This window comes from Halichondria panicea, chromosome 1 (genome assembly GCF_963675165.1).
Source record: "Halichondria panicea chromosome 1, odHalPani1.1, whole genome shotgun sequence".
NCBI classification, from domain to species: Eukaryota; Metazoa; Porifera; class Demospongiae; order Suberitida; family Halichondriidae; genus Halichondria; species Halichondria panicea.
Window position 1 is genome coordinate 615,763 of NC_087377.1, and position 26,800 is coordinate 642,562.

At 41.1% G+C, this 26,800-nt stretch overlaps 3 protein-coding genes and 1 long non-coding RNA gene across 13 annotated transcripts; 2 read left to right on the forward strand and 2 right to left on the reverse strand.

Moving 5' to 3' along the window:
* Positions 1-2,281: 2,281 nt before the first annotated feature.
* LOC135333068 (uncharacterized) lies at positions 2,282-26,204 on the reverse strand. Of its 7 annotated transcripts, XR_010393746.1 has the most exons (13): positions 26,049-26,204; positions 25,723-25,866; positions 25,082-25,355; positions 24,675-25,005; positions 24,489-24,553; positions 24,349-24,436; positions 24,090-24,199; positions 23,058-23,944; positions 22,757-22,923; positions 22,413-22,548; positions 22,221-22,335; positions 21,667-21,702; positions 2,282-2,485 (listed from the first exon to the last, which is right to left on the reverse strand). It is a non-coding gene; the product is annotated as an uncharacterized LOC135333068 (long non-coding RNA). The 7 variants fall into 7 exon arrangements; XR_010393745.1 differs by lacking the exon at positions 2,282-2,485 and having other exon boundaries at positions 21,320-21,702; XR_010393747.1 differs by lacking the exons at positions 2,282-2,485; positions 21,667-21,702 and having other exon boundaries at positions 21,717-22,335; positions 23,058-23,659; positions 23,874-23,944.
* On the reverse strand, positions 4,071-12,101 carry LOC135331004 (uncharacterized). Of its 3 annotated transcripts, XM_064526032.1 has the most exons (8): positions 11,383-12,101; positions 11,053-11,261; positions 6,644-6,750; positions 6,442-6,554; positions 5,577-6,059; positions 5,129-5,479; positions 4,822-5,037; positions 4,071-4,653 (listed from the first exon to the last, which is right to left on the reverse strand). In XM_064526032.1, exons 3-8 carry the CDS (start codon positions 6,723-6,725, stop codon positions 4,345-4,347), a joined length of 1,554 nt encoding a protein of 517 aa, XP_064382102.1. In that variant the 5' UTR covers positions 6,726-6,750; positions 11,053-11,261; positions 11,383-12,101; the 3' UTR covers positions 4,071-4,344. The 3 variants fall into 3 exon arrangements, with proteins under 3 accessions (XP_064382102.1, XP_064382094.1, XP_064382085.1); XM_064526024.1 differs by having other exon boundaries at positions 11,053-12,101; XM_064526015.1 differs by lacking the exons at positions 11,053-11,261; positions 11,383-12,101 and having other exon boundaries at positions 6,644-7,241.
* LOC135342474 (uncharacterized) lies at positions 7,738-10,662 on the forward strand. Its single transcript, XM_064539207.1, has 9 exons — positions 7,738-7,860; positions 7,917-8,127; positions 8,178-8,344; positions 8,443-8,619; positions 8,672-8,867; positions 8,921-9,097; positions 9,181-9,444; positions 9,497-9,696; positions 9,762-10,662. Exons 1-7 carry the CDS (start codon positions 7,738-7,740, stop codon positions 9,441-9,443), a joined length of 1,314 nt encoding a protein of 437 aa, XP_064395277.1. The 3' UTR covers position 9,444; positions 9,497-9,696; positions 9,762-10,662.
* Positions 13,053-16,036, forward strand: LOC135331087 (uncharacterized). 2 transcript variants are annotated; one of them, XM_064526142.1, is made up of 15 exons: positions 13,053-13,596; positions 13,645-13,778; positions 13,838-13,941; positions 13,996-14,099; positions 14,149-14,258; positions 14,318-14,391; positions 14,470-14,579; positions 14,644-14,742; positions 14,796-14,888; positions 14,940-15,040; positions 15,108-15,261; positions 15,347-15,466; positions 15,528-15,684; positions 15,770-15,885; positions 15,963-16,036. In XM_064526142.1, exons 1-13 carry the CDS (start codon positions 13,290-13,292, stop codon positions 15,542-15,544), a joined length of 1,527 nt encoding a protein of 508 aa, XP_064382212.1. In that variant the 5' UTR covers positions 13,053-13,289; the 3' UTR covers positions 15,545-15,684; positions 15,770-15,885; positions 15,963-16,036. The 2 variants fall into 2 exon arrangements, with proteins under 2 accessions (XP_064382212.1, XP_064382205.1); XM_064526135.1 differs by having other exon boundaries at positions 15,770-16,036.
* Positions 26,205-26,800: the final 596 nt, after the last annotated feature.

A 26,800-nucleotide genomic window follows, 5' to 3' on the forward strand; every position in this document is an offset into this window, starting at 1 on the left:
CAGTGTTTTTAGTGGAATAGTTATTGTTTTTTATGTGCTGTACTCCCCCCTTGTGTTGTATTTTTTATGCGAGTGCGCTGAATGCGCCAGCGAAAGTCTTAGGATCTCTCTCGCGAGTTGGCTGAATGCGCCAGCGAAAGTCTTAGGCTCTCTCTCGCGAGTTGGCTGAATGCACCAGCGAAAGTCTTAGGCTCTCGCAAGTTGGCTGAATGCGCTAGCGAACGTCTTAGGCTCTCGCAAGTTGGCTGAATGCGCTAGCGAACGTCTTAGGCTCTCGCGAGTTGGCTGAATGCGCCACGAAAATAACCCGCTATACGATAGTTGGAATAGTTAGTGTTTTTTATGCATTGTACTCCCCCCTTGCATGTGTGACGGTGTTTTGGGTTAGTTAGTGTTCACTTCTCTATAATTACATACATGCATTAATTTGGGTGACAATTTGTGGGACATTATGATCATTGACGTGTGCAATAAATGATGTATATATACTGTGTGTGTGCATGTGCAGGACTGAACCAGCCCCCGGCATGTATCATGAGGGACGCTGTACAGAGATGTTAGGGCAAGTTCCTTTAATTAGATCCAGATATTGTAATTATTTCCTTCTTCCAGGTTGTTGGTGGCTAAACGTGCTTATAGTTGCCATGGAGATGGAGATGGTATTTGACTGAAGTCATGTACCTACCTCTCGATAGAAGGAAACAAGGATTTGTCAATAATTATAGTACTGTGATAAATAAATGTTTTGTCAACTTCGATTCTCTAAGATCATAATTATTCACAACTATAATTATACTATTGTTCTTGTTCTTACAAAACTTTAAATTATGTTACGTTGTTTCATATTAATTATATATCGAGTACAGCAGCCATTCAGTGTTAGGTAGTGCCAGACCATCAAACCATCACCTTGTCCATCCATATATACACAACCATCAACCTACACAGAGAGCATGAGAGACTTGTCACACAACATAGCTAGCTACTTATCTGTGTGTATGTGGCTCCTCCACAACCGTCAACCTACACAGAGAGCATGAGAGACATGCCACACGACATAGCTAGCTACTCATCTGTGTGTATGCTGTTACAGTGGCTCCTCCACACAATCAACCTACACTGAGAGCATGAGAGATACTGTACACAATGGAACTACTTATCTTTTGCTGTGAAGAGACATCCACCTACACACAATAGAAGCCAGCCATACTTATCTTTATTGTCTCCATAGCTGCACACAAAACAATCAAGAGACACTATAAATGATAGTAGTGGGCGTTGAGATCTGAGCCCCTCCCCCTTCAGTACCTGCAATACATTATACAGTGATGAGGTTAGTAATCCTCCCTGGGTCCCAGAGCAGCATGGCTTGTCTGTACCTGGAGGAGAGAGGAGACAAAAGCAGTGAGAGAATGGAACACTAGCTATAGTACAGTAGCTAGTAGGAGGAGCTGTGTGTGTGTGCATTGTGGCTGCAAGAGAACAAGCAAATGCATGGTTACATTGAGATCAGCAGTTCAAACAAAACCATCCACTCCACACAATACAATACCAGCCAATCACCACCACAGCTGACAACCATCAGCCTAGTATTATCAATAATACATAATTATAACACCAGACAACAAAAATTTAATTACACCCATAGCTGTTTGTGCTGTGCAGAGAAGAGATGAGAAATACCCACAACAACAAATCAATTCAACAGTGAAGACTACCAATTAATTCAGATCATTATTATCATCATAATACCAGACCAGGAATGAATGCACTCCTGACCAGACAAATCATTATAATCAAATCACACATCATCACCAAGCCAGACTGTGCAACGAAATTTCCCAACCACAACAACCAATCAAATCATCCACAGAAGGTTTAGTTTCCTTGCACAATATTTGGTTGCCAAAATGATGATCACCTTTGAGAAAAAATCACACACAAAACAAACACCAAATGCTAAAATCATAAAAAACTGTTCTAAAAATTAAATTCTGCACTATTTTTACCCCTGGGAACAGCTGTTGTTTGCTAGACTCTTCCAGGGCTTGCTGTGGAAAGCCCTTCTTGTTCACTCACTGTCTGGTCCTGTTTCTTACCATTGAATTTACTGTACAAAAATACTCCCACTCACTACTTTCAGTCTGACATCTCTACCAATAGGTGTCAGCTAGCTGCAGCAGTCCTGCTTCTCTTGGCTGCTAAAGAATCTGGGTGGGGCTGCTGCTGGACTGAATCTAGGACGCCTTCTAATTCTATCCATCGTCAAGGTACCCATATATAAAGTAAAAAGCTTATATCATACAGAAATTTTTTTGATACAGACACTTGAATACTACTGTTGTTTTTATACCACCCAACAAACACAAAATATTTATAACATGAACAAACATTTTTTAATAATAATATAGAGCTGCAGGCATGGCCAAGAGGCCACACTGGACCACGGAGGAGGTTCTACAAGACATCTTGAATGATGAGGAACCTGCAGAGGAGTGGGAAGAGGATATAGAAGAGGTAACAGCGGACAGGGATGAGCCAGTCATGCAGGGCAGTGACAAAGAATTTTCTGATTGGGATGAAGGTGGGGTCTAAAACTAAACTGAATACCGATATAATTTATTACAACGCACATGTAGAAATGGAGCCCCCGTCAACAGACAGCAATCCTGCACAAGGTAAATATTAATAATTATAAGGTTAACAATTTGTACCAGCTATTGATAAATCCTTTCCTAGACGACGCAAGTGACGACACAAGTGGTCCAAGCAACTCGTCACACGGTTTGTGCAATGTTATGAAGTACAAATACAATCAGTTCGACTTAATTTACAAAACATTAAATTATAATGTTACCTTGTTTCATATTAATTATAAATTATAGACCAAGGAACAAGTACAGCAGTCATTCAGTGTTAGGTAGTGCCAGACCATCAAACCATCGCCTTGTCCATCCATATATACACAACCATTAACCTACGTAGGGAGATAAAAGACTTGCTACACAACATAGCTATAGCTACTCATCTGTAAATTGCAGCCATTCAGTGTTAGGTAGTGCCAGACCATCACCCTACGTAGGGAGATAAAAGACTTGCTACTCATCTGTATGTATGCTGTTACAGTGGCTCCTCCACAACCATCAACCTACACAGAGAGCATGAGAGACTTGTCACACAACATAGCTAGCTACTCATCTGTGTGTATGCTGTTACAGTGGCTTCTCCACACACAAATCAACCTACACAGAGAGCATGAGAGACACTGTACACAATGGAGCTACTTATCTTTTGCTGTGAAGAGACATCCACCTACACACCATAGAAGCCAGCCGTTGATGTCTCCATAGCTGCACACAAAACAATTGAGAGACACTATAAATGATAGTAGTGGGCGGTGAGATCTGAGCCCCTCCCCAACATCTCCAGTCAAGCCCCACCCCCTTCAGTACCTGCAATACATTATACAGTGATGAGGTTAGTAATCCTCCCTGGGTCCCAGAGCAGCATGGCTTGTCTGTACCTGGGGGAGAGAGGAGACAAAAGCAGTGAGAGAATGGAACACTAGTACAGTAGCTAGTAGGAGGAGCTGTGTGTGTGTGCATTGTGGCTGCAAGAGATGCATGGTTACATTGAGAGCAGCAGTTCAAACAAAACCATCCACTCCACACAATACAATACCAGCCAATCACCACCACAGCTGACAACCATCATCCTAGTATTATCAATACACACACAATACATAATTATAACACCAGACAACAAAATTACACCCATAGCTGTTTGTGCTGTGCAGAGAAGAGATGAGAAATTCCCACAACCACAAATCAATTCAACAGCGAAGACCACCAATTAATTCAGATCATTATTATCATCTTAATACCAGACCTTGAATGAATGCACTCCTGACCAGACAAATCATTATAATCAAATCACACATCATCACCAAACCAGACTGTGCAACAAAATTTCCCAACCCCACAACAACCACACACATAAATGAAAGGTGTCAATTTGGCATGCAAACGCGTGTCAAACTGCTTTCCCAAAAATTAACACACTAACACGGGTGTCAAATTAATATATGTCATTTTTACTGTGTCAAAACTGAAACATGCTGTAACTTTTGGTGTGTCGAACAGAGGTATGTCATTTTAAAACGTCACGGTTACAAGAATATGACCATATAAATAAAAATACACAAAAGGAACGCCGGAATTATACATAAATATCAAGTAAAACTGAATATAACATAATCATAATTGATACAGTCGGTAACTAACTCGGTAATAACTTGGTAACAGTAAATGTACAGTTGGGGTAACTAATGTTGATCTAGCAAGTTTATGAATGATGAGTATACCTCACTGTTTTTTTTACAGATGTCTCTTTCACACCCATCAACACTTCCTGTATGAAGAGAAGGAGACCAGAGGCAGGTGATGGCTTGGGGTAACTGACGTAGAAGGCGTAGTATGTTGCAAACAAGCTGATAACCGAGTCAATGACACTGTCGCCCAATACTTCAAAGAGAACCTTTCCTTCACCAAGGATGAACGCTTGCATGCCATTCATGCTCTTGTCAGCAAAAATTGCAAGCCTTGGCTCTGGAAAGGTCTTTTCAGCTGTCACTTCCTCAATATCAGTCCCGACCTGCAACAAATAAGAGTTAAATTTGAGGTGCATGCTTCCACAATAATGACGCATGAAAGGAATTACAGTGTTACTGCCTCCGTATATATAGCCGGTAATTTTCGGGAGACAAAATATTTGATTACCGGCTATAATTATGCGTATATATACGTTGTTGTTTTTACTTACTTGATACAAAGTAAAAGCAGCTGCAGCTTTAGAGGCTACTCCTGCGGGCCTGAGTTGTGTGTCAATGAACAGAAGTGCCTTGTAGCTCCGAGTTTCTTCAGAGTCAGTGGGCACTTCACCATCCATCTGCAGCAGAGTTGGAACAATCTTAGTCCAAGAATCTCTGATTCGAGAGATGGATTCCTCCCCACACATTAGCGTGAACTCCAACAGCACCTATAACATTTCAAGACTCAATAAATAACCAAGAAAACATTAGGTGTATAATTATGGTTAAATAAACAATTTAAAGAGCTAACGCACTTACCCATTGATTTCTTGTGAAGAAAGGATATGTCAAAAGAAGAATTGACATCTTGTCACCTGAATCTCCAATTCTCTTCCTTCTTTGTTGGTGCGTCTCCCTTATTAACTGTGTAATTGCTGCGTTGTTAGGCGCTTTCTTGGTGAATTGGTCGCACAACCGACCGTGGTTTCGATCGTATGCACATTCGTCCACACTGATAACGGAGTCTTGGCCAGGAGCGGCTTCAGCTGGCTTTGCTGCAATTATTTGCAATAAGTGCGCCTTTTCTGTCTTGAGAGGTTTGATTGCTGACGGTACTGACCTCCTTCTCCGATTTCGGAAGAACATAGTAACCTGTTGCTTCACTGTATGCTGCATGCATGTTGTATGATTAATTATAGCTATAAAAATTTGCAATTATGTATAATTATAATACATGCATGCATTGTTATTATTGTATAATGCTCACCCAATAGCATCCGTCAATTACAATCTTGTTTCGTAGCTGCTCAAAGCTATTACACAAAACCTTAGCCATTTCGTCGTACTGATTTCCTTTCGGATTCGGGCAAAGACCATAATAGAAGAGGGAAGCTTCTCGTATTAATGCTAGTTTGTCTTTTCCGTAAATTTGTTTCGCTATTATTGCTCTGTTTACTCTCTCACTGAATACTGGTGGAAGTGGGCACGGAGTTGGTAGGGTCTTCGTAGGTGCTGCCAGCACCAGTGGGCAAGGAGTTGGTAGGGTCTTCGTAGGTGCTGCCAGCACTTCGTACTCTTCTGTCCGTGGCTTTTTAGCAGGTGGTTCAGCTGCTTCATCACTTCTTGCAGGCAGCATTGCTAGAGGATAGTTGGCCACAGCTTCGTCCTCAAAATCCCCCATGTTGTAATCCTCTATCAGATTATAGCTGGCACTCATTTGACGTATCGTACCACTCATGGAGCAATTTTCCTGTAGTTATAAAAGAACGTATATATTATGTCTCAAACTTAACACCACAGAATAAGGGTATTTCGTGGCCAAAAAATTGCCGCTTTGTTAAAGAATTGCACACTTGTGCAATGTATGAAATAGAAGCCCCTGTAGTGTGCTATGGTGGTTAGCAACAATTGTAGTTGAACGCCCACATTTACCACAATGCTCAGCTCAGTAGAATGGGGTAGAATGAGAATTGCAGTTGAATACAGTACAATGGGTACAATAGAGCACGGTATAGAATGGGTAGCATATTCTAGAATTGCAGTACAATGGGTTAACTCTTTTAAGCACTCAACAATTAAAATTACCTGCTTATAACTATGGTACTAAAGTAAAATGTGTAAATGATTCTAACCTTTTCAAGAAGAGATTTGAGTGCCATCCTCAATCCACTCTGCGGCAACATATGCTTAAATTCCTCAAAGTCATTGGGTAGTTGAAGCACTGCAATGCCATTAATTAGGTTTTCTGTAAGTGCAAACAGATAATAATGTACTATAAAAGCTAAGAATATACCTAAGAAGACACTATAATAATTATTAGTCTACGAGTTGTACCTTTGAATGCAGAAACTACTGTTTCAGGAAAGCAGTTTTCCCTCAAGAGTCTCCCCACATCAGTTACAGACAACTTTTCCATCTCTTTCAAGGTTCTTTCAAGGTTTCTAAGTAACAAGTCTAGAGAATATTGCTCTAGGCTATATCTAGTGCGCATGCGCTCTAGATAAAACTGCATAAAATATCGAAATTGGTAACTATTATATTATAAATACAAGCGCACAAAGCAGTTAGCTCATCAGGTCTCTATAGATATATCTCTCCGTATTAATTATGGCTGACAACTGTGTAGTGACCTGTTGCATGTGTCTTTTTCAGTGCTATTCCCACAAGTCTCTGCTAAAGCACACTCTTGCTGTTCATCAAAATGATCCAAGATTTATGGTCAATTGTAGTGTATGTGGCAAGTCAGCAACAAAATGGGAGACTTTGAGGAAGCATTTACGAAAGCATGGTAAGTCAGCTAATGAGATCATACATAATAATAGATCTAGCATTAAAACTACTACTATTTAATACATCTATAGTTTTGAATATTACATCTATAGTTTTGAAGTACTTCAACCATTATTTTTTTATAATTATATACAGATGTTCAGATCGACGCAAGTGATCCAATTACAAGTGACCCAGAATCTTGTACAACCACAAAATTAATGATGACGTTGACGACGATTCACTACCATCGGTTACATCGGTTCATCCCAAGTTTGACCGGGCCATGTTTCTTCTTCGCAGCACTAGCAGTTTAGCACTTAATTATTCAAGCATCGAACATCTTTGCGAATCAACACAGACACTAATGGAGCAAACTGCAGGACAAATGCAGCAGAAAATGTTGTGTTGTCTTCAAGAAAAAAGCATCACTGTGGATGAGGTCGTGAAGAAGATTGTCACAGAATGTTGCAATGTTGATGAAATGTTTAGCGGTTTGTCTTCACGAGCGTTAAGAGAGAAATACTACAAACAGCATCTCAATTATGTGGTAATTAACGTATTATTTTGTTATCAGTACAATGTAGCATGAAGGTACATGCATTGTTTTATCATCTCATCATGTTAAATTACTGTATATGCATGCAATTACAAAATGTATGTTACTACCATCACCATCACTTCTCAACAAGAACTGGGACTGGGTGAATGACCACGGCAAGATGCATCTGAAGGAGGTTGAGGCTAAGGGGTACTACATTGATCTCTGGGAGAGCTTGAAGGTTTGTGCTATTTACCAACTCAATCACTGGTTTTATTTTTATAACTTAATTGTCAGAGTTTGCTATCAAATCCTGCTGTTAGAGAAGAGATCATTGGAAAAAGTCATGTCAGTACAGATGGTAGCATGCGCGATATCTGTGATGGGGACTTTGTTAAGAAACATCCAGTCTTTCGAGCACATCCAGATGGTTTACAGTTTTTACTGTATCATGATGACATTGAAGTTTGTAATCCTCTCGGAACCAGTGCTGGAGTTCACAAGCTTGGTGAGAATTGCATTACATGTTGGTTTATACCTTTTTATAATGACATGTAGGTGTGTTTTACTATAATATATATACATTGGGAAACATAAGACCAGTGTTTCGATCATCGCTCCAAGCTATTCAACTACTTGGAGTGGCTAAGTCATCGGACATGAATCAGAGTGCACGTGATATCCTCCTCAGAAACTTTGTTCAATGCATGAAATTGCTTTCAACAGTAAGTGTTGCTGGTAGTTTTCTTTTTTTTAACATTACTGTGACGTACCTATGATAATGGATATCTCGTGTGTATACATTTCAAATATGCTATTGCAGGATGAAGGATACAGGTTAGAGCTAGACTCAGGTGTGGTAGTACTTCATGGAGCTGTCGTCTGTCTCTGTGGTGACATACCTGCTAGTAATTTTCTTGGAGGGTTTAAAGAAGGTGTTGGGTTTGCGCTACGGAAATGCAGGCAGTGTCTTTGTTCGAAAGAAGATTTAAAACATAATGTGAGTTAAAAAACCACTGGTGCTAATTGTATTAATTTTTAACTACTTATAGTTTCATGTTGGTGCGTATACCCTGAGAGACTCTCATAGTCACAACCATTACTGTCAGCTAGTGGAAAGTGATGTGAATGGATGTTTGGGGTACTCAACTACGTATGGAGTGAATAATGCGAGCATTCTTCTGGACATTCCATTCTTTGATGTCACCAAATGTCTTCCGTACGACATAATGCACACAATATTTGAAGGTAAAAATTCATTCAATAGCACACAAATATAAATTATTGCTTCTGTTCATTAGGTGTTGCTCCACGTCTCCTCAAAGAGCTTCTTGTTACTTTTATCAATATCAAGAAGTACTTCACCTTGTCAGAGCTCAACCAGTCTCTTGCATCCCACCATTACGGATATTCAGAGCTTGACACCAAACCAAACACAATTACTGGGTCGACGATGGAGTATCATATCAAACAGAAAGGTGAATGTTCATATCATTTTCCCCACTTTTGTACAATGCTTACTTTCATAATTAAAAAGCACATAAATCATCATTACACGCAGCTTCTCAGATGAAAGCACTGATCCGATTATTCCCGTTTATCATGGGGGGCTTTGTTCCAGAGGGCGATGAACACTGGGGTCTTCTCCTAACTCTGTGGGATATCTGCACAATGGTGACCGCATTTGTGGTTACAGAGGCAGATGCTTCTGATCTGGCATGGAAAGTAGAGTTGTTGCTAGAAACATATATGTGCAACTCTATCCAAACTCGCCCTATGTTCCAAAGATGCATTATCTTCTGCATCTACCTGACGAACTATTAAGGTATTCTAAAATGTCTAAATTAATGCATAAAGTATATACTTTATTTCATTAGATTTGGTCAACCACGAAACACATGGTGTATGCGGTTTGAATCCAAGAATAAGGAGTTAAAAGGTTTCACCTCAAACTGCTTTAAGAATGTCCCATACAGTGTGAGTGTCCGACACCAGCAGAGGTATTGTCACCTTCTAGCAGTGCGTCCTGGACAAGAGATGTCAAATTTCTTGTACAAAGGAGATGAAGTATCCTCAGGTAAATTTCTATTGCTGTTTGTAAATATACAGAATAATTATTACTTTGGAGCTAACTTTTCCTAGGAAAATCTGTCATTTTGGACAATGATCTGGTAGCACCGGTTACACAACTGTGTGGATTGGACCACCCTCAGCTGCCACTTGTTGCTTATCGGTTAGTTTCGTTAACTTTCACAACAAGCTTGTACCAGTGTATACATTTTTAATTGTTACGATGTCAGCAAACAAACCCACAGCATTCTGTTTAAAACAACAGTAACTACATGCAATCAAATCAACCACAGAAGGACCACCACCAGTAGTCCAGTAGTTTCCTTGCCCAAGGGACTAATACAATAAGGGCATAATAAACTAAAGGGACCCTGTGACTGTGAGTACCATTAACTAATCTAGCACAGAAGTAATCAACCAGAATGTGTGGGATGATTCAACAACAGTAGACTCACAGAGACAACACCTCCTTGCTCTTGAAGACCTCGTCGACTCCAGTTGCAACAAGCCTGGCACGCAAGGCTTGCACAAGTGCTCAAGACTACTCTTCACTAATCCAGTCAAAAGCTACAGTTCCCTTGGCACACCTACAGTTTAGTTAAAGCCTGAACTTACCAATTCCATGTGCAGTAGGCACAGAGTTAAGATCCTAAAAAAGCTGTCATAACAGATTAGCATAAGCAGCAGTTGTCTAACTATATTATAGCTAGCTATTCTAATGATCCTAGCTATTAAACTAACTATTGGAACTGATAACGAGATCCCAATTATGGCAGGATCCTGTGCTGCTTTCCCTTTAGGCAGTTACTAACGGCAGAGTGCTCCCTCAATAGACTGGAGTGCCATGAGTAATCCATCTTTGCACCCCGAAGGCTGGTTCGACAATGGTTTCAAGAACAAGAAGATGCTGTCCTGCGACCCGACTGTTGAAGAACCTTCCACACACATTCTGATTGATTACTTCAGTGCTATGGACACCATCCCTCCTCCTTCCCCCCCCCCCCACCAAAGGGTTCAAGGCCATGCAGGTAATATACTCTTAGCCATGCGTATTTAAAACAGTACACAAAAAGCGTTGTCGACACGAGTTTAGCCGTGCATACATGCATTTAACGTGCGCTTTGCTGGCAAGTATGTATCTATTAAGCTGCATGCATGACCTACACACCTCACAGTCAAGAAGGGGCCACCACACTTAGACACACGGAATACCAGAACATAAACCTTCCACTCTCAACAAACAAAGCAACACCGATACACTCAAAGGCCAGAGAGTGAACAATCGAATGCAACAAGATACACACACACCACATGCAACAAGCTACACACAAGATGAACATGCAGACGTATAGTTTCAACTTACAAATGACTCCTGCAGCCTGCACTGCTTCCGATGATCCAGCTCTATCTTTCCATGGCTGGATATTCGCGATGGTTCTGCAACACAGTAAAAGGCCTGCGCTGTTTCTGCAACACAGCCTGGTGAAATGCTCGCGATGTTCTGCAACACAGTGGAAAGCTCGCGCTGTTTCTGCAACACACTGGATGGTTCGCGATGTTTTTGTATCACGGCTGCAAAAAAATCAAGTCAATAGCAATCAATAAAACATGACCAAATAGACAGCTTCAAAAAAGGCTTCCTAGCGTAACATTCCTGCAAACATGCGAGCTACAAGCAAGCAAAGAAACTCACCTCTTCCAGCAACACACTTCGCTTCTTCTTCAACGAGCATGCTGACTATAAAAGGGGCGTGCCCTGGGCACTCGAGGCGGAAATGATTAAATATGGCCGCGTGCGGTAAACTCTCTGGCCTCTTTTGCTTCACTGCTCGCTTCATGCACGCATGGTTTTACTTTGATACGCCCCTTATACCTAGCCTCCTTCGCAGCCTCTCCTTTTTCTGTTCTTTGTCACAGAAGAGAAATATTGGAGGAACAAAGAAAGAAAGAAGGAAGCAACTAAGAAAAAGGAGAGCTGCCTTGCTAAGTCCCGTGATCCCCTACTGAAGTAGACAAATTTTAACGAGCGTGGGCGAGAGAAAACCTCAATAACTGTCCTCCCACACAGTACTTGGAGCGCATTTACCAGGAACATAATCTGTTATGAACAGTACAGTGCAGTACAGTGCAGTAGAGTCAGCCTTCGTGAGACCTTTAGTCAGTAGAGGAAGTATGAAAGACTAGAGTAGAGTAGACTATACTGCTGTAATAATTATATCTACTAATCAAGTGGGTCTGTTCTGAACTCAGGAAAAAAACTGAGCTAAATTTAGATATTTAGTCTCTTTAGTCTTTACTAGGTAAGCCCTCGTCTACGATGTTGATTCTGGCTTACTATCTACAATGCTAACAGCTTTTATTTAGAGTTTGCAATGCGTAGGCTCTGTCAGGCTCCGCCTAGTTGGGCGGAGTCCAACCAACGCTGGTTGGACTCCGCCCAACTAGGCTCCGCCCAGCTAGTGATTGCCCACGTTCATTTTCACTTGTGTACCACTCAGTCTGCCCTAAATGTTGTAAGACAGGAAGTGCTACAAGTTGCCTCATGAATATATTAATGAGAACAGTTTTTCTTTGTTTCTGATAAAAGTAAAGGTTTTTAGAGCTATCTAAGTTGAAATATGTAATAAGAAGACAGTTTAACATACGATAAACACTTTAAAATATGAATTTGGGTCAAACTGGCATTAAGTTGTGAAAACGATTGCGGAAAGTTCGAGAGTTTGAGCAAGCTGTTCACCATCAACGTAGCAAGCTAAAAATTGGTTGATCAAATCAAAAGGATCTAAATTACAACATATTCAAGGTAAATGCCATACAAATGAATGGTGTTTGCAAAGCAGTTACACAAACTTTGAAATAAATACACAACTTGGCAATAGCATAGAACACTTCATGAATGACTTCAAGCCTTCTAGCTTGCTGCTAAGCATGCACATGCATCAGATGCACTAGTTGATCCTTTAGGCAGTCTCTGGTTCTATTCACATCTGGAGATATGCAGCCATGAGTTCCACCAACCACAGAGATTATTCAGAATGAGCTAACTTTGAGAGTTTGCGCAAGCTGTTCACACTATCTCAATCCAGTCCAAACTTGCTGAGTCAATACATTCCATATTGAACTAATTTATCTCCTAGTAACAAGTTCTAGTTCAGTAAATGGTCTGTGTTATGAGCTTTGGAAATTCAGAAAAAATCACCCTTCACTACAATCTGACAGAGTTGTAGGGTGCATCATTATGAATCTCATTATAAAATTATGAATTCATTAAAACAATGTTTTTGTGATGTCATCCTTATGAATACCATTAAAATACTTGTGGTATGTATTTCCTGTCTTGTCTTGCAAATACTGAAAACTTGGGGGTCTTAGGGCAGACTGACTTGTCTACCGTCACCCAACTTAGCAAGGCAGGCTCTCCTTTTTCTTAGTCTCTTCCTTCTTTCTTTCTTTGTTCCTCCAATTAGTCCCGTATTTTATCTTATTGAACTATGACAAAGAACAGAAAAAGGAGAGGCTGCAAAGGAGGCTACCTTATACCTGCATGCATGTAGCACCTTGGCTCACAAGATACTTTGTTCAAAAAAAAGCAAAAAAAAAATGGCTGAAAGATGTGACAACTCTCGTTCTCTACCCAAGAAGAAGCGTGCTAGGCATGGTTTTCGGTACCAAATGGAGCTGAATTTCGATACTGAAGATGTAAAGCAGGCTTTTGTAGCTAGGATAGATAGGGCAAAGCGTTCTCTTGCTGCTACAGCTAGAGGCTCATTGCCCTTGGACAGCAGAGAGCTTATTTCTGTCCTGTTGGACAAGTTGGAGCAGGAGCAGGAGCAGGCAGGTGCTGTTCCTGAGAGAGAAGACCTACAATCTGATAAATCCAAAGTCTTCCCAATGTTGGAGAATTCAGGTTTGTGTGTGTCAATAGCTTTGTATAAAGATGTTACTTCTTGTTTAGGAATATTTACTAGCAATACTGACGCTAGTGATGAACAGTTGTTCGTGTGTGAACTGAAGACTTTGTTCACTGGCCTATCCCAAGCATGTGACCAGTGCCAATCTTATTGTCGTAGGCCGACCAATTTACGCCAGGTATTTCTGATCCAATAGACCCCAATACATGATGTATGCAATATAATATTGTTTTTCAGAACGGGCATGTTGTCCGATTTGAATTCAAATGTGGAAAATGTGGAAAGCGACAGTGGTGGGCTAGCTCGCGAACACTCGGTGGACGATACCTTGTCAATCAAAAGTGAGTATAATTCCATACGTTTTCAAGATTAACTTGGAATCCTATTTATTGCAGGATCGTCCATGCTTTTACTTGTGCTGGAGTTCTCCCAAGCCAGTACCTTCACTTTAGTAGTCATGCTGGCTTGGGAAAAGTTAGTTCATGGTATATTTCATCAAGTGAGTGTATGTTATAATTGTACTCTTACAAAACACTGTCACGTTACAGTGTACAAGAAAGGTGGATACTTAGACGTCGTGAACGCTTGTGCCAAGGCATCCATGTTGAGAGCGATTGACGAAGTGAAGGCATTGCCTGGTTACTCGCAGGACGGTGAGGTAATGAATTCTTATGTGCTAGTTTTGTTTTTGTTTTTCAGTAATGACTTTATCAATAGTGGGTAATAACAGATGCTCGCCACGACTCAACAGCAAATGCTTATAACACGACTGTTCCCTGTCTCTCGGGAAGGTAAACTAATTATTTTCATTATCTACAAGTGTGCTGCTGTCGTTTATCATAATTTTTATGAAAATTATCTTTTTCTAGTACAAAAAGAATTGTTGGGTGTTCGACTGTTTCCAGGAAAGAACACATCTGTGCTCAGACTCGAGAAGTAGCGTGTACTAAGATAGTTCTTCCGGAAGTCATAGATAAAGGTATGTTCAAGCATCAACATTATGAGGTTGTGTTTATTTTTTGTGGATATTATGTCTTGAGCAGGTCTCAATATTGTTGAAGTAGCACATGATAATCAGCCTGTAGTCAAGAGATTTGTCACTGATGATCTCAACCTTACAAACTCGTACGACACATGGCATGGTAAGTGTGTAGAATCTCAAATCTCAATTATTACCGTGTCCGTGTATTTTCAGGCACTAAGAATGTAGCGAAGAAGATGAAGAAAGTAGCAATTGGGACCAAAAAGGCTCAAGGAAAGACGTGGTTTCCAGAGTTATCTGACAAACGTAAGCTTTGATTATAAAAGTGCTCAGTAACATAAAAATATTTGTCAATAGGTAAAAGTACGAAAGTTCACTTGTACTACTGTATGAAGAACTGTGAGCAGTCAGCAGACAATCTAAGAAAGAACATTCTGAATATCGTTAAACATTATCAGGTGAGTGTGTATGATAACAAGTTGTCCGTACTCTGTACACCAATAACATTTATAATCGTGTTCTCAGAACGAGCACTCAGATTGTAACGAAGCGTCCCCCTGTAAGCGTCCAGGGTACAAGCCCACGAAGATAAAACTAGAGGATCCTCTTGCAATCGAGTCATTCACGTCAGCACTAAAAGACACCCTTATTTACAAGAATGCCGAATCATATTGTCGAGGTTATTGTTTATTATTATATATTATTATATATTGTTGAGGTTTTTTTCTAATTATATTAAAATTCATATGATGTTGTTTTTACAGTGTCGAGACACATTCTGGGTGGAGTCTTTCAATCACCAGCTGCTCACATACATCTCGAAACGTGTACACTTTGCGGAAGCTACATTCAACATGAGAATGAACCTTGCTATTATGGACTGGGTACGTTATTCTGGCTAATAATGTATGTGTGACTGTACATTCATTCATTTGTTTACTTCAGAACGAGAATGTACGTAGAGGGTGTACAAGTGAACGACTGGTTCAGGACATGAGAAGACCGGATCGTAGGACTCCCGTAAGAGTGCTGAAGGAAAAATCGTTCAACTTTGCCGAAGAATATGGGAGAATTACGAGCAGCAGAGAAAAGTTGACCTCAGGTACTGCGTAATATATTTTATGTGCAATCTACATAATTTATTTTACATATAATTTTATAATTTTGCTACATGTATATATGTGCAGTGAGTTTGTAGAGGACGTGCAACCTGAGCAATCAGATGAGCCAGTAGATGAAAACGAGGACCTATTAAACGATGGTGTACATGTACTTGACGAAGGTCTTTATGAAGACATATAAAGTAAGTATGTATCCGTGCAAATTTTGACTAGCCAATCAGCATTTTATATTTGCATTTTACATAATTAAACAATAAAGGAAGTAGAAGACTGGAAGTCTGTGTATGGAACTCCATCTGGATTTGGGAATCGTTCACGCACCTCCTGGAAAAGGTATATAGCAATTGATCGTACTTGCACTGTAAAGTGGGCATCATTTATAACTTACTCAATCATTGCAGCTCAAGTTGAAATAAAAATGTTTAAGATAATAATTGTTATGGTGGAATTATCTACTAGTGAGTGAGTGGTCTGATTGTTCTCTCACTTGTTAGATTCGTGAGGGTCAGTTGTTCCCTCTGTTGGATGCTGATGATGATCCACCCATTGGACGTCAGATAAAAATACAATCGACCTAAGAAACTGTGAGTACTGCCGCGTGCAGAGTGTGACTCTTTCCCTGACCAAACTTTGATCTCTCTTTCCCTGACCAAACTTTGATCTGAGCATATTCATGTGATAGGCCTTATCTAACAGTGCTTGGAATAGTTATTCGCTGTACTCCCCCCTAGTGTTTACGTTCCCGTGGGTGGGTTCAATTCACTAGCAATAGTTTGCGTTCCCGTGAGTGGGTTCAATTCACTAGCAATAGTTTTGCGTTCCCGTGGGTGGGTTCAATTCACTAGCAATAGTTTTGCGTTCCCGTGGGTGGGTTCAATTCACTAGCAATAGTTTTGCGTTCCCGTGAGTGGGTTCAATTCACTAGCAATAGTTTTGCGTTCCCGTGAGTGGTCACTAGCAATAGTTTTGCGTTCCCGTGAGTGGGTTCAATTAATTCACTAGCAATAGTTTTACGTTCCCGTGAGTGGGTTCAATTCACTAGCAATAGTTTTGCGTTCCCGTGAGTGGGTTCAATTCACTAGCAATAGTTTTGCGTTCCCGTGAGTGGGTTCAATTCACTAGCAATAGTTTTGCGTTCCCGTGGGTGGGTTCAATTCACTAGCAATAGTTTTACGTTCCCGTGAGTGGGTTCAATTCACTAGCAATAGTTTTACGTTCCGTGAGTGGGTTCAATTCACTAGCAATAGTTTTAAGTTCCCGTGAGTGGTCACTAGCAATAGTTTTGCGTTCCCATGAGTGGGTTCAATTCACTAGCAATAGTTTTGCGTTCCCGTGGGTGGGTTCAATTCACTAGCAATAGTTTTAAGTTCTCCTGAGTGGTCACTAGCAATAGTTTTGCGTTCCCATGAGTGGGTTCAATTCACTAGCAATAGTTTTGCGTTCCCGTGGGTGGGTTCAATTCACTAGCAATAGTTTTAAGTTCTCGTGAGTGGTCACTAGCAATAGTTTTGCGTTCCTTCAATTCACTAGCAATAGTTTTAAGTTCCTGTGAGTGGTCACTAGCAATAGTTTTGCGTTCCCGTGGGTGGGTTCAATTCACTAGCAATAGTTTTGCGTTCCCGTGAGTGGGTTCAATTCACTAGCAATAGTTTTACGTTCCGTGAGTGGGTTCAATTCACCAGCAATAGTTTTACGTTCCCGTGAGTGGGTTCAATTCACTAGCAATAGTTTTGCGTTCTCGTAAGTGGGTTCAATTCACTAGCAATAGTTTTGCATTCCCTTGAGTGGGTTCAATTCACTAGCAATAGTTTTACGTTCCCGTGAGTGGGTTCAATTCACTAGCAATAGTTTTAAGTTCCCGTGAGTGGGTTCAATTCACTAGCAATAGTTTTGCGTTCCCGTGAGTGGGTTCAATTCACTAGCAATAGTTTTGCGTTCCCGTGAGTGGGTTCAATTCACTAGCAATAGTTTTACGTTCCCGTGGGTGGGTTCAATTCACCAGTAATAGTTTTACGTTCCCGTGAGTGGGTTCAATTCACCAGCAATAGTTTTACGTTCCCGTGAGTGGGTTCAATTCACTAGCAATAGTTTTAAGTTCTCGTGACTGGTCACTAGCAATAGTTTTGCGTTCCCGTGGGTGGGTTCAATTCACTAGCAATAGTTTTGCGTTCCCGTGGGTGGGTTCAATTCACTAGCAATAGTTTTGCGTTCCCGTGAGTGGGTTCAATTCACTAGCAATAGTTTTGCGTTCCCGTGAGTGGGTTCAATTCACTAGCAATAGTTTTGCGTTCCCGTGAGTGGGTTCAATTCACTAGCAATAGTTTTGCGTTCCCGTGAGTGGGTTCAATTCACTAGCAATAGTTTTGCGTTCCAGTGAGTGGGTTCAATTCACTAGCAATAGTTTTGCGTTCCCGTGAGTGGGTTCAATTCGCTAGCAATAGTTTTGCGTTCCCTTGAGTGGGTTCAATTCACTAGCAATAGTTTTACGTTCCCGTGGGTGGATTCAATTCACTAGCAATAGTTTCAAGTTTCCGTGAGTGGGTTAAATTCACTAGCAATAGTTTTACGTTCCCGTGAGTGGGTTCAATTTACTAGCAATAATTTTGCGTTCCCGTCAGTGGGTTCAATTCACTAGCAATAGTTTTGCGTTCCCGTGAGTGGGTTCAATTCACTAGCAATAGTTTTAAGTTCCCGTGAGTGGTCACTAGCAATAGTTTTGCGTTCCCATGAGTGGGTTCAATTCACTAGCAATAGTTTTACGTTCCCGTGAGTGGGTTCAATTCACTAGCAATAGTTTTACGTGTTTTGTAGTTTGTGCTTTTTGCGCTGTACTCCCCCCTTGCATGTGTGACTGTGTTTAGTCACTAGCAATAGTTTTACGTTCCCGTGAGTGGAGGTTCAATAATTCACAACAGCTGCATTGTACCTCCTTGTTTTGTGTTTTTTATGCAAGTGCACTGAATGCGCTAGCGAAAGCTTAGGTTTTCTGAATGCTTAGAAACAGACCTTTCAAATGATACCATATTTATTTGATATTTGCCAATTTAGTCCCCATGGTCCGAGGTCTAAAAATAACAAATTCAGGACCCGGATGAAATATTGGATTGAAACACATCATTTGAAATGTATTTTTCTAAGCTTTCGGAATATTATAAAATTTTTGACATGGATCAACTGTTATGGTGTTGAAAGACCCACCTTCCGTTTAATTCGTGAATCTTTCGGCTGTCATAACTTAAATTCTGTGGATCGAAAGTCAAAAATGTTATGGTTTTCTGAATGCTTAGAAACAGACCTTTTAAATGGTACGGGTGGGTTAGGGTTAGGCTCCCGTGAGTGGACTGAATGCGCCAGCAAAAGTCTTAGGCTCCCGCGAGTTGGCTGAATGCGCCACGAAAATAACCCCACGAAAATTACCCGCTATATATACGATAGTTGGATGTTTTTTATGCGCTGTACTCCCCCCTTGTGTTGTATTTTTTATGTGAGTGCGCTAAATGCGCCAGTGAAAGTCTTAGGCTCTCGCGAGTTGGCTGAATGCACCAGCAAAAGTCTTAGGCTCTCGCAAGTTGGGCTGAATGCGCTAGCGAACGTCTTAGGCTCTCGCGAGAGGGCTGAATGCACCACGAAAATGACCCGCTATACGATAGTTGGAATAGTTAGTATTTTTTATGCACTGTACTCCCCCCTTGCATGTGTGACGGTGTTTTGGGTTAGTTAGTGTTCACTTCTCTATAATTACATACATGCATTAATTTGGGTGACAATTTGTGGGACATTATGATCATTGACGTGTGCAATAAATGATGTATATATACTGTGTGTGTGCAGGACTGAACACCAGCCCCCGGCATGTATCATGAGGGACGCTGTACAGAGATGTTAGGGCAAGTTCCTTTAATTAGATCGAGATATTGTAATTATTTCCTTCTTCCAGGTTGTCGGTCGCTAAATGTGCTTATAGTTGCCATGGAGATGGTAATTGACTGAAGTCATGTACCTACCTCTCGATAGAAGGAAACAAGGATTTGTCAATAATTATAGTACTGTGATAAATAAATGTTTTGTCAACTTTGATTCTCTAAGATCATAATTATTCACAACTATAATTATACTATTGTTCTTGTTCTTACAAAACTTTAAATTATGTTACGTTGTTTCATATTAATTATATATTGAGTACAGCAGCCATTCAGTGTTAGGTAGTGCCAGACCATCAAACCATCACTTTGTCCATCCATATATACACAACCATCAACCTACACAGAGAGCATGATCCGACTTGTCACACAACATAGCTAGCTACTTATCTGTGTGTATGTGGCTCCTCCACAACCGTCAACCTACACAGAGAGCATGAGAGACATGCCACACGACATAGCTAGCTACTCATCTGTGTGTATGCTGTTACAGTGGCTCCTCCACACAATCAACCTACACAGAGAGCATGAGAGATACTGTACAGAATGGAACTACTTATCTTTTGCTGTGAAGAGACATCCACCTACACACCATAGAAGCCAGCCATACTTATCTTTATTGTCTCCATAGCTGCACACAAAACAATCAGGAGACACTATAAATGATAGTAGTGGGCGTTGAGATCTGAGCCCCTCCCCCACATCTCCAGTCAAGCCCCACCCCCTTCAGTACCTGCAATACATTATACAGTGATGAGGTTAGTAATCCTCCCTGGGTCCCAGAGCAGCATGGCTTGTCTGTACCTGGGGGAGAGAGGAGACAAAAGCAGTGAGAGAATGGAACACTAGTACAGTAGCTAGTAGGAGGAGCTGTGTGTGTGTGCATTGTGGCTGCAAGAGATGCATGGTTACATTGAGAGCAGCAGTTCAAACAAAACCATCCACTCCACACAATACAATACCAGCCAATCACCACCACAGATGACAACCATCAGCCTAGTATTATCAATACACACACAATACATAATTATAACACCAGACAACAAAATTACACCCAAAGCTGTTTGTACTGTCCAGGGAAGAGATGAGAAATTCCCACAACAACAAATCAATTCAACAGTGAAGACCACCAATTAATTCAGATCATTATTATCATCATAATACCAGACCAGGAATGAATGCACTCCTGACCAGACAAATCATTATAAACAAATCACACATCATCACCAATCCAGACTGTGCAACAAAATTTCGCAACCACAACAACCAATCAAATCATCCACAGAAGGACCACCACCAGTAGTTTCCTTGCACAATATTTGGTTGCCAAAATGATGATCACCTTTGAGAAAAAATCACACACAAAACAAACACCAAATGCTAAAATCATAAAAAACTGTTCTAAAAATTAAATTCTAAACTATTTTTATCCCTGGGAACAGCTGTTGTTTGCTAGACTCTTCCAGGGCTTGCTGTGGAAAGCCCTTCTTGTTCACTCACTTTCTGGTCCTGTTTCTTACCATTGAATTTACTGTAGGAAAATACTCCCACTCACTACTTTCAGTCTGACATCTCTACCAATAGGTGTCAGCTGCAGCAGTCCTGCTTCCCTTGGCTGCTAAAGAATCTGGGTGGGGCTGCTGCTGGACTGAAGCTAGGACCCCTTCTAATTCTATCCACCGTCAAGGTACCCATATAAAGTAAAAAGCTTATATCATACAGAAATTTTTTTGATACAGACACTTGAATACTACTGTTGTTTTTATACCACCCAACAAACACAAAATATTTATAACATGAACAAACATTTTTTAATAATAATATAGAGCTGCAGGCCAAGAGGCCACACTGGACCACGGAGGAGGTTCTACAAGACATCATGAATGATGAGGAACCTGCAGAGGAGTGGGAAGAGGATATGGAAGAGGTAACAGCGGACAGGGATGAGCCAGTCATGCAGGGCAGTGACGAAGAATTTTCTGATTGGGATGAAGGTGGGGTCTAAAACTAAACTGAATACCGATATAATTTATTACAACGTACATGTAGAAATGGAGCCCCCATCAACAGACAGCAATCCTGCACAAGGTAAATTAAATTGTGACAGGGCCAATGAAAAGGGACCTTAACGCGGCAATAATTAAATTAAGCTATAGGCCAATTTAGTAGAAACAAAAAACATGGGCAAAAATTTTTTTTTCACAGGTGCTAACTTCAACCCTTCCTCTACCTACCTGTAAAAATTGGGGTCTCTACGAAGCTTTAAACAGGTCAAGCGTGGACGTTGAAGAAACTCACCGAATGCTCATTTTGAAATTTACTGTCTACGTGAGGGGAAATTCCCTGGGAATTTCCCTATTATTGTTAATTATTTTTAACAATAATTTATTAATAATTATAAGGTTAACAATTTGTACCAGCTATTGATAAATCCTTTCCTAGACGACACAAGTGACGACACAAGTGGTCCAAGCAACTCGTCACACGGTTTGTGCAATGTTATGAAGTACAATTACAATCAGTTAGACTACCACACAAAACTAATGTACAGGTAATTATTATTACCCTCACATTTATTTAGGCAATGAGCAACCTACCTGGAGGAGTGAATTGCACACCCTGACTATCAAGTCATTTGAGTCAGCAGTAGGACCAACAGTGGACATCTCAGAGAGGCCAGAAGAAGTGTTTCTGCTATTTTTTAACAATGGTCTGCAGGAACACATTGTGTGTGACTACGCTAGATATGTAATGGGAGAGGAGGCATACCGAACGTGGACTCAACTCACAGTTGAAGAGCTCCGGGCCTTCTTCGGATTCTCCATCCTCATCTTGTTTCACGAGATGATCCCTCGTACGATCGGTTAGGGAAGATCCGCCCCCTCATTGAGCGCCTGGGTGAGAGGTTCGAAGCTTTGTACAACCCTACACAGAATGTAGCAGTGGACGAAGCAATGATTAAGTTTCAGGGGCGGTCTTCCCTAAAGCAATATAATATGCCTATGAAACCGATCAAACGGGGGATCAAGGTGTGGGTATTGGCAGATAGCTATTTCCACAAATTTGACATATACACGGGGAAGCAAAAGAAGAGACAGGTTGGACTTGGTGAGTATGTTGTCAAAACACTTACCGACGGGCTGAAGAAGAAAAACCACCACGTTTTCTTTGACAACTTTTTACGAGCCCCAAACTTCTTGAAGATATGGAGAAGGATGGTATTTATGGGTATGGTGTAGTTCGGAGGGATAGGAAAGGTTTACCACCAGGACTGAAGAAACATGGTTTGAAGAAGAGGTACTATTGTGCGTGTGTGTGTATGCTTTTGCGAGTGTGTGTGTGTGTGTGTGTGTGGGTGTGTGTGTGTGGTGTGTGTGTGTGTGTGTGTGGTGTGTGGTGTGTGTGACTGTGCTAACTAAAATTATTTATCTCACCTTTGACAGAGGAGAATCCAAGATATTCCAGAAGGGACCACTGGTGGCGTGTGCATGGCACGACAGCAAGGTACTCACGGTCCTCTCAACGATGTCGCAACCAGTAGCAACGGGATCCGTTCTCAGGCGTCAGAGAGACGGTTTAAGAATGCCTGTGAGTTGCCCTGATAGCATAATAATCTACAACAAGCACATGGAAGGTGTGGACAGAGGGGACCAAATACGCGGATATTATTCCTGTCGAACAAGAAGTCGGAAGTTCTACAAGTATATATTTTATTTCCTATTTGATGTTTCTATCATATTTTACACACTAATTATACCTCCAAGCCGAATCGAAACGTAAAAGACGTCCGCCTCCAACTGGCCAAGGAGCTGATTGGCACGTACTATTCAAGGAGACTCCCAGGCCGCTCAAGTAGAGTCCAGCGCCCTCTTCAGCTCCAACACTTTCCTCTCAAAATGTGCCTGCAACCACCTGCAAAGAGATGTAAACGGGGATGGTGTGCGTTCTGCTGGAAGGACTCCAACAAGAGGACTGACAGATGTAACGAGTGTGGTGTCTGGCTCTGCCATGGTGGAAACCCAACATCAGACTGTTTCTATTTGTGGCATAAGAACTTGTAAATATTATAATTATTATCTTATTTACTGTTTATGATAATTATTATTTATTAGTACGGCTTCATTATAGTCACATGATGTACGCTAATGATACACACTAATCATTATAATTATTTAAAGCAACAAAGCTACGCGTACATATATACGTACTGCATCGCTCGGTAGATTAATAATACACAGCCTATCACTCACCTTGTGACACGTACGTTTGGTTGACTGCTCCACCACCTGAGAATCACACGCATCTGTGATCCAGCAATACTCTGTACACACAAAGAAAGATGATGAAGGGTTCTTAGTACTACAAATTTTAGATGCAAGTACTATCTGCCATTCAGGCTGTATTATTTTATCAAAGTGTATCACAGGCCCTAAAGAATACTCTAAACATCACTACAGTCAACATACAGCTTAGGAAGCTTGGTAGAGCTGGGCCACTGCAAGTGTTTCTTCGTTCACAGTCACACACGAGATCACATTTGTATATAAGCCACACCTACATGTAGTACATACAGTACCTGTACACAAAAAAAGGTGAATTCTTAGGAGTTTAAACTCTACAGCTATGTGCTATATACCAAGCACAATTAGTATTAGACTGTATGAAGCTTCTAGAGAATCGAAAAAGCCAAGTAACAAAGTGGAATTATACACAACTACTACTTACCACTTGACAGAAGCAGATCACAGCCAAATTTTCGAGATAGTAAGCGATTCGGGCATCATCTTGTAGATCTTTGACTGATCAACTTGAGCTGCAATAATTGATCGTGTATGTACAGTCTTGTAGCACTACTAAATACATACATTATCTCGCGCTGTTTCTGCAACACAGTGGAAAGCTCGCGATGTTTTTATAACACAGCGGAAGGCTGCAAAAAAATCAAGTCAATCAATAAAACATGACCAAATAAACAACTACAATGCTCCACAAGGCTTCCTAGCCTAACATTCCTGCAAACATGCAAGCTACAAGCAAGCAAAGAAACTCACCTCTTCTAGCAAGACACTGAGCTTCTTCTTCAAACGGGTCAGGTGGCATATCCGGCACCCGATCCCTTCAAACTTCAAAGGAACTGAGCTTCTGGAATTAACTGGATCTGAGAATATTTCAGGCCATTGACGTCAGAGTCTCAGTTTCAGAGCTGGAGGTAAAGCCTTTGAAGTGATCCTTTGACGAGGACTTGAATTCCAATTCATTTTCAGTCCCTCTAACTCTGGGTCTTCTCTTGCTCCACTCGAAGGAAAGGCTCTTGTCCCTCAACTCTCGATCAGAGGCAAAGGACAGGGCAAGGAGGAACACATCATCTCCTTCGCTGACTTCCTGACAGTGTAACGTGGGGTAATGGATGTTAGTAGATACTCTTGCACACATGCATAATTATAACAAAATTACTCACTTCTGCAAACCAGCATTCTTGGTGATCGAGGACTGAGAGAGATTTCACTGGTGCATGTATATAACTCCATTAGTATGAGGACCTCGTGCACATCACTGGATATCTGCTTAGTAATGGATGAAATGTATGTCACAGAATACGAGCAATCAGACAGAGCCTTGGTGTCTTGTTTGGTGAGGTAGAGGTCAGCATCATTGTTCACGGCCAGTCTCTTCAGAGCTAGCTTGCGTCCATTACTGGCTCTGACCACAAAGACGACATGCAGCAAAGCCACCTAGTGTGTGTGTGTGCATGGGCGGGTGTGTGTGGGGTGTGTGTGTGTGAGGGGGTGTAGGCACTGTACAGTGGATTGCGCTTGCAACAGAATTTCACAATAATTATGAAGATTATCGTTAATTTATGACAAGTTAAGTTCTCGTGAGTGGTCACTAGCAATAGTTTCAATAGTAGAACACTTTCCCCATAAAAATTTTAATGTATAACTTAAGCAACTTTCAGGAGGTCATAACTTAACTAAAAAGCAATCAATATCAAAACTAAGAGATGCATTCTGTAGCTCTAGACAAGGCCTATCACATGACATGCTCAGATCACATTTCTGGTGGGGGAATGAGTCACACTCTGCACGCGTCAGTACTCACTATTTTTTAATTGAGTTCCTTTATCTGCAGTGTAAGACGTCCAATGGGTTGTACGCAAACTCCACAGTGTCACCTTGTAACTCCTCCATCATCTGTTGTCATAGCAACTTGTCACTGACTCCGCCCCTCTCGTGCTCTCCATCACTGTACGCAATGAAGTAACGGGTCAACAAATGTGCAGCAATGGATGCATTTGTCACAGAGGCTGTATAGTTTGATCACTAGTAATGATATCTATTAGCAGATATTGAATGCCAGTCATCTAAAGCAGCGCAGCCTATACACTATACTAGGTGGTCCACTTTTGATCATGACTAGCCACTCACTTGTACTCGCTGCGCTGCTCTTTGCCTCGTAATCCATTGCTGCTGGTATTTTGGAGGAGTATCCACCCGATATCCAGCCTTGTGGAAGCTCCTAGAGGGAAGGACAAGTGAACGCTTTTCCTTCCCAGCCGGCCGTCTCCATCTTGTGTGTGAGCGTGTCTGGTAAAGGTCATCAAATCTACAAAATGAAACATATTTTGTCTAATGGTTTGATAATCTTTTACCCACTGGCCATGTGGTGCATTCATTACAGTTCTAATACTCTGAGAGCACATCCATTGGAGTGGTCCTACTAGCTAGCACGGTGCACTGGACACAATGGACCAACACTCTGACTCAGGGGAAAGGTGAGCGCTACCTTATTACTAGACAATAATAATTGATGACTTATTAATTTTCAGTAGGAGTTTTATGTATAGTTGAGATTGTCCATGCAATTCTTTAGTTATTGGAAAGCCTATCATTAATTTGCACAGCTTACTGCTACTGAATCTCAACAAGCTGAAATGGCTACAAACTCTCCTGCAATTCTGTGCACTTTGACCTCTGTGTTTGCTGCTATCCCCTCGGTACAGGGACATCTCAACGAATTGTGGGACACTCCAGTGTCTGCTGTGTCAGCAAGCACAGTTTCAGCTCAGGTGACAACTACCTATACTGTATAATCATGATCAGGTGATAATGCCTCTCAATGTGTTGCCCCCCCCTCCCCACGGGAGGTACGGGGAATTTGACTCTAATTTGACTCTTGA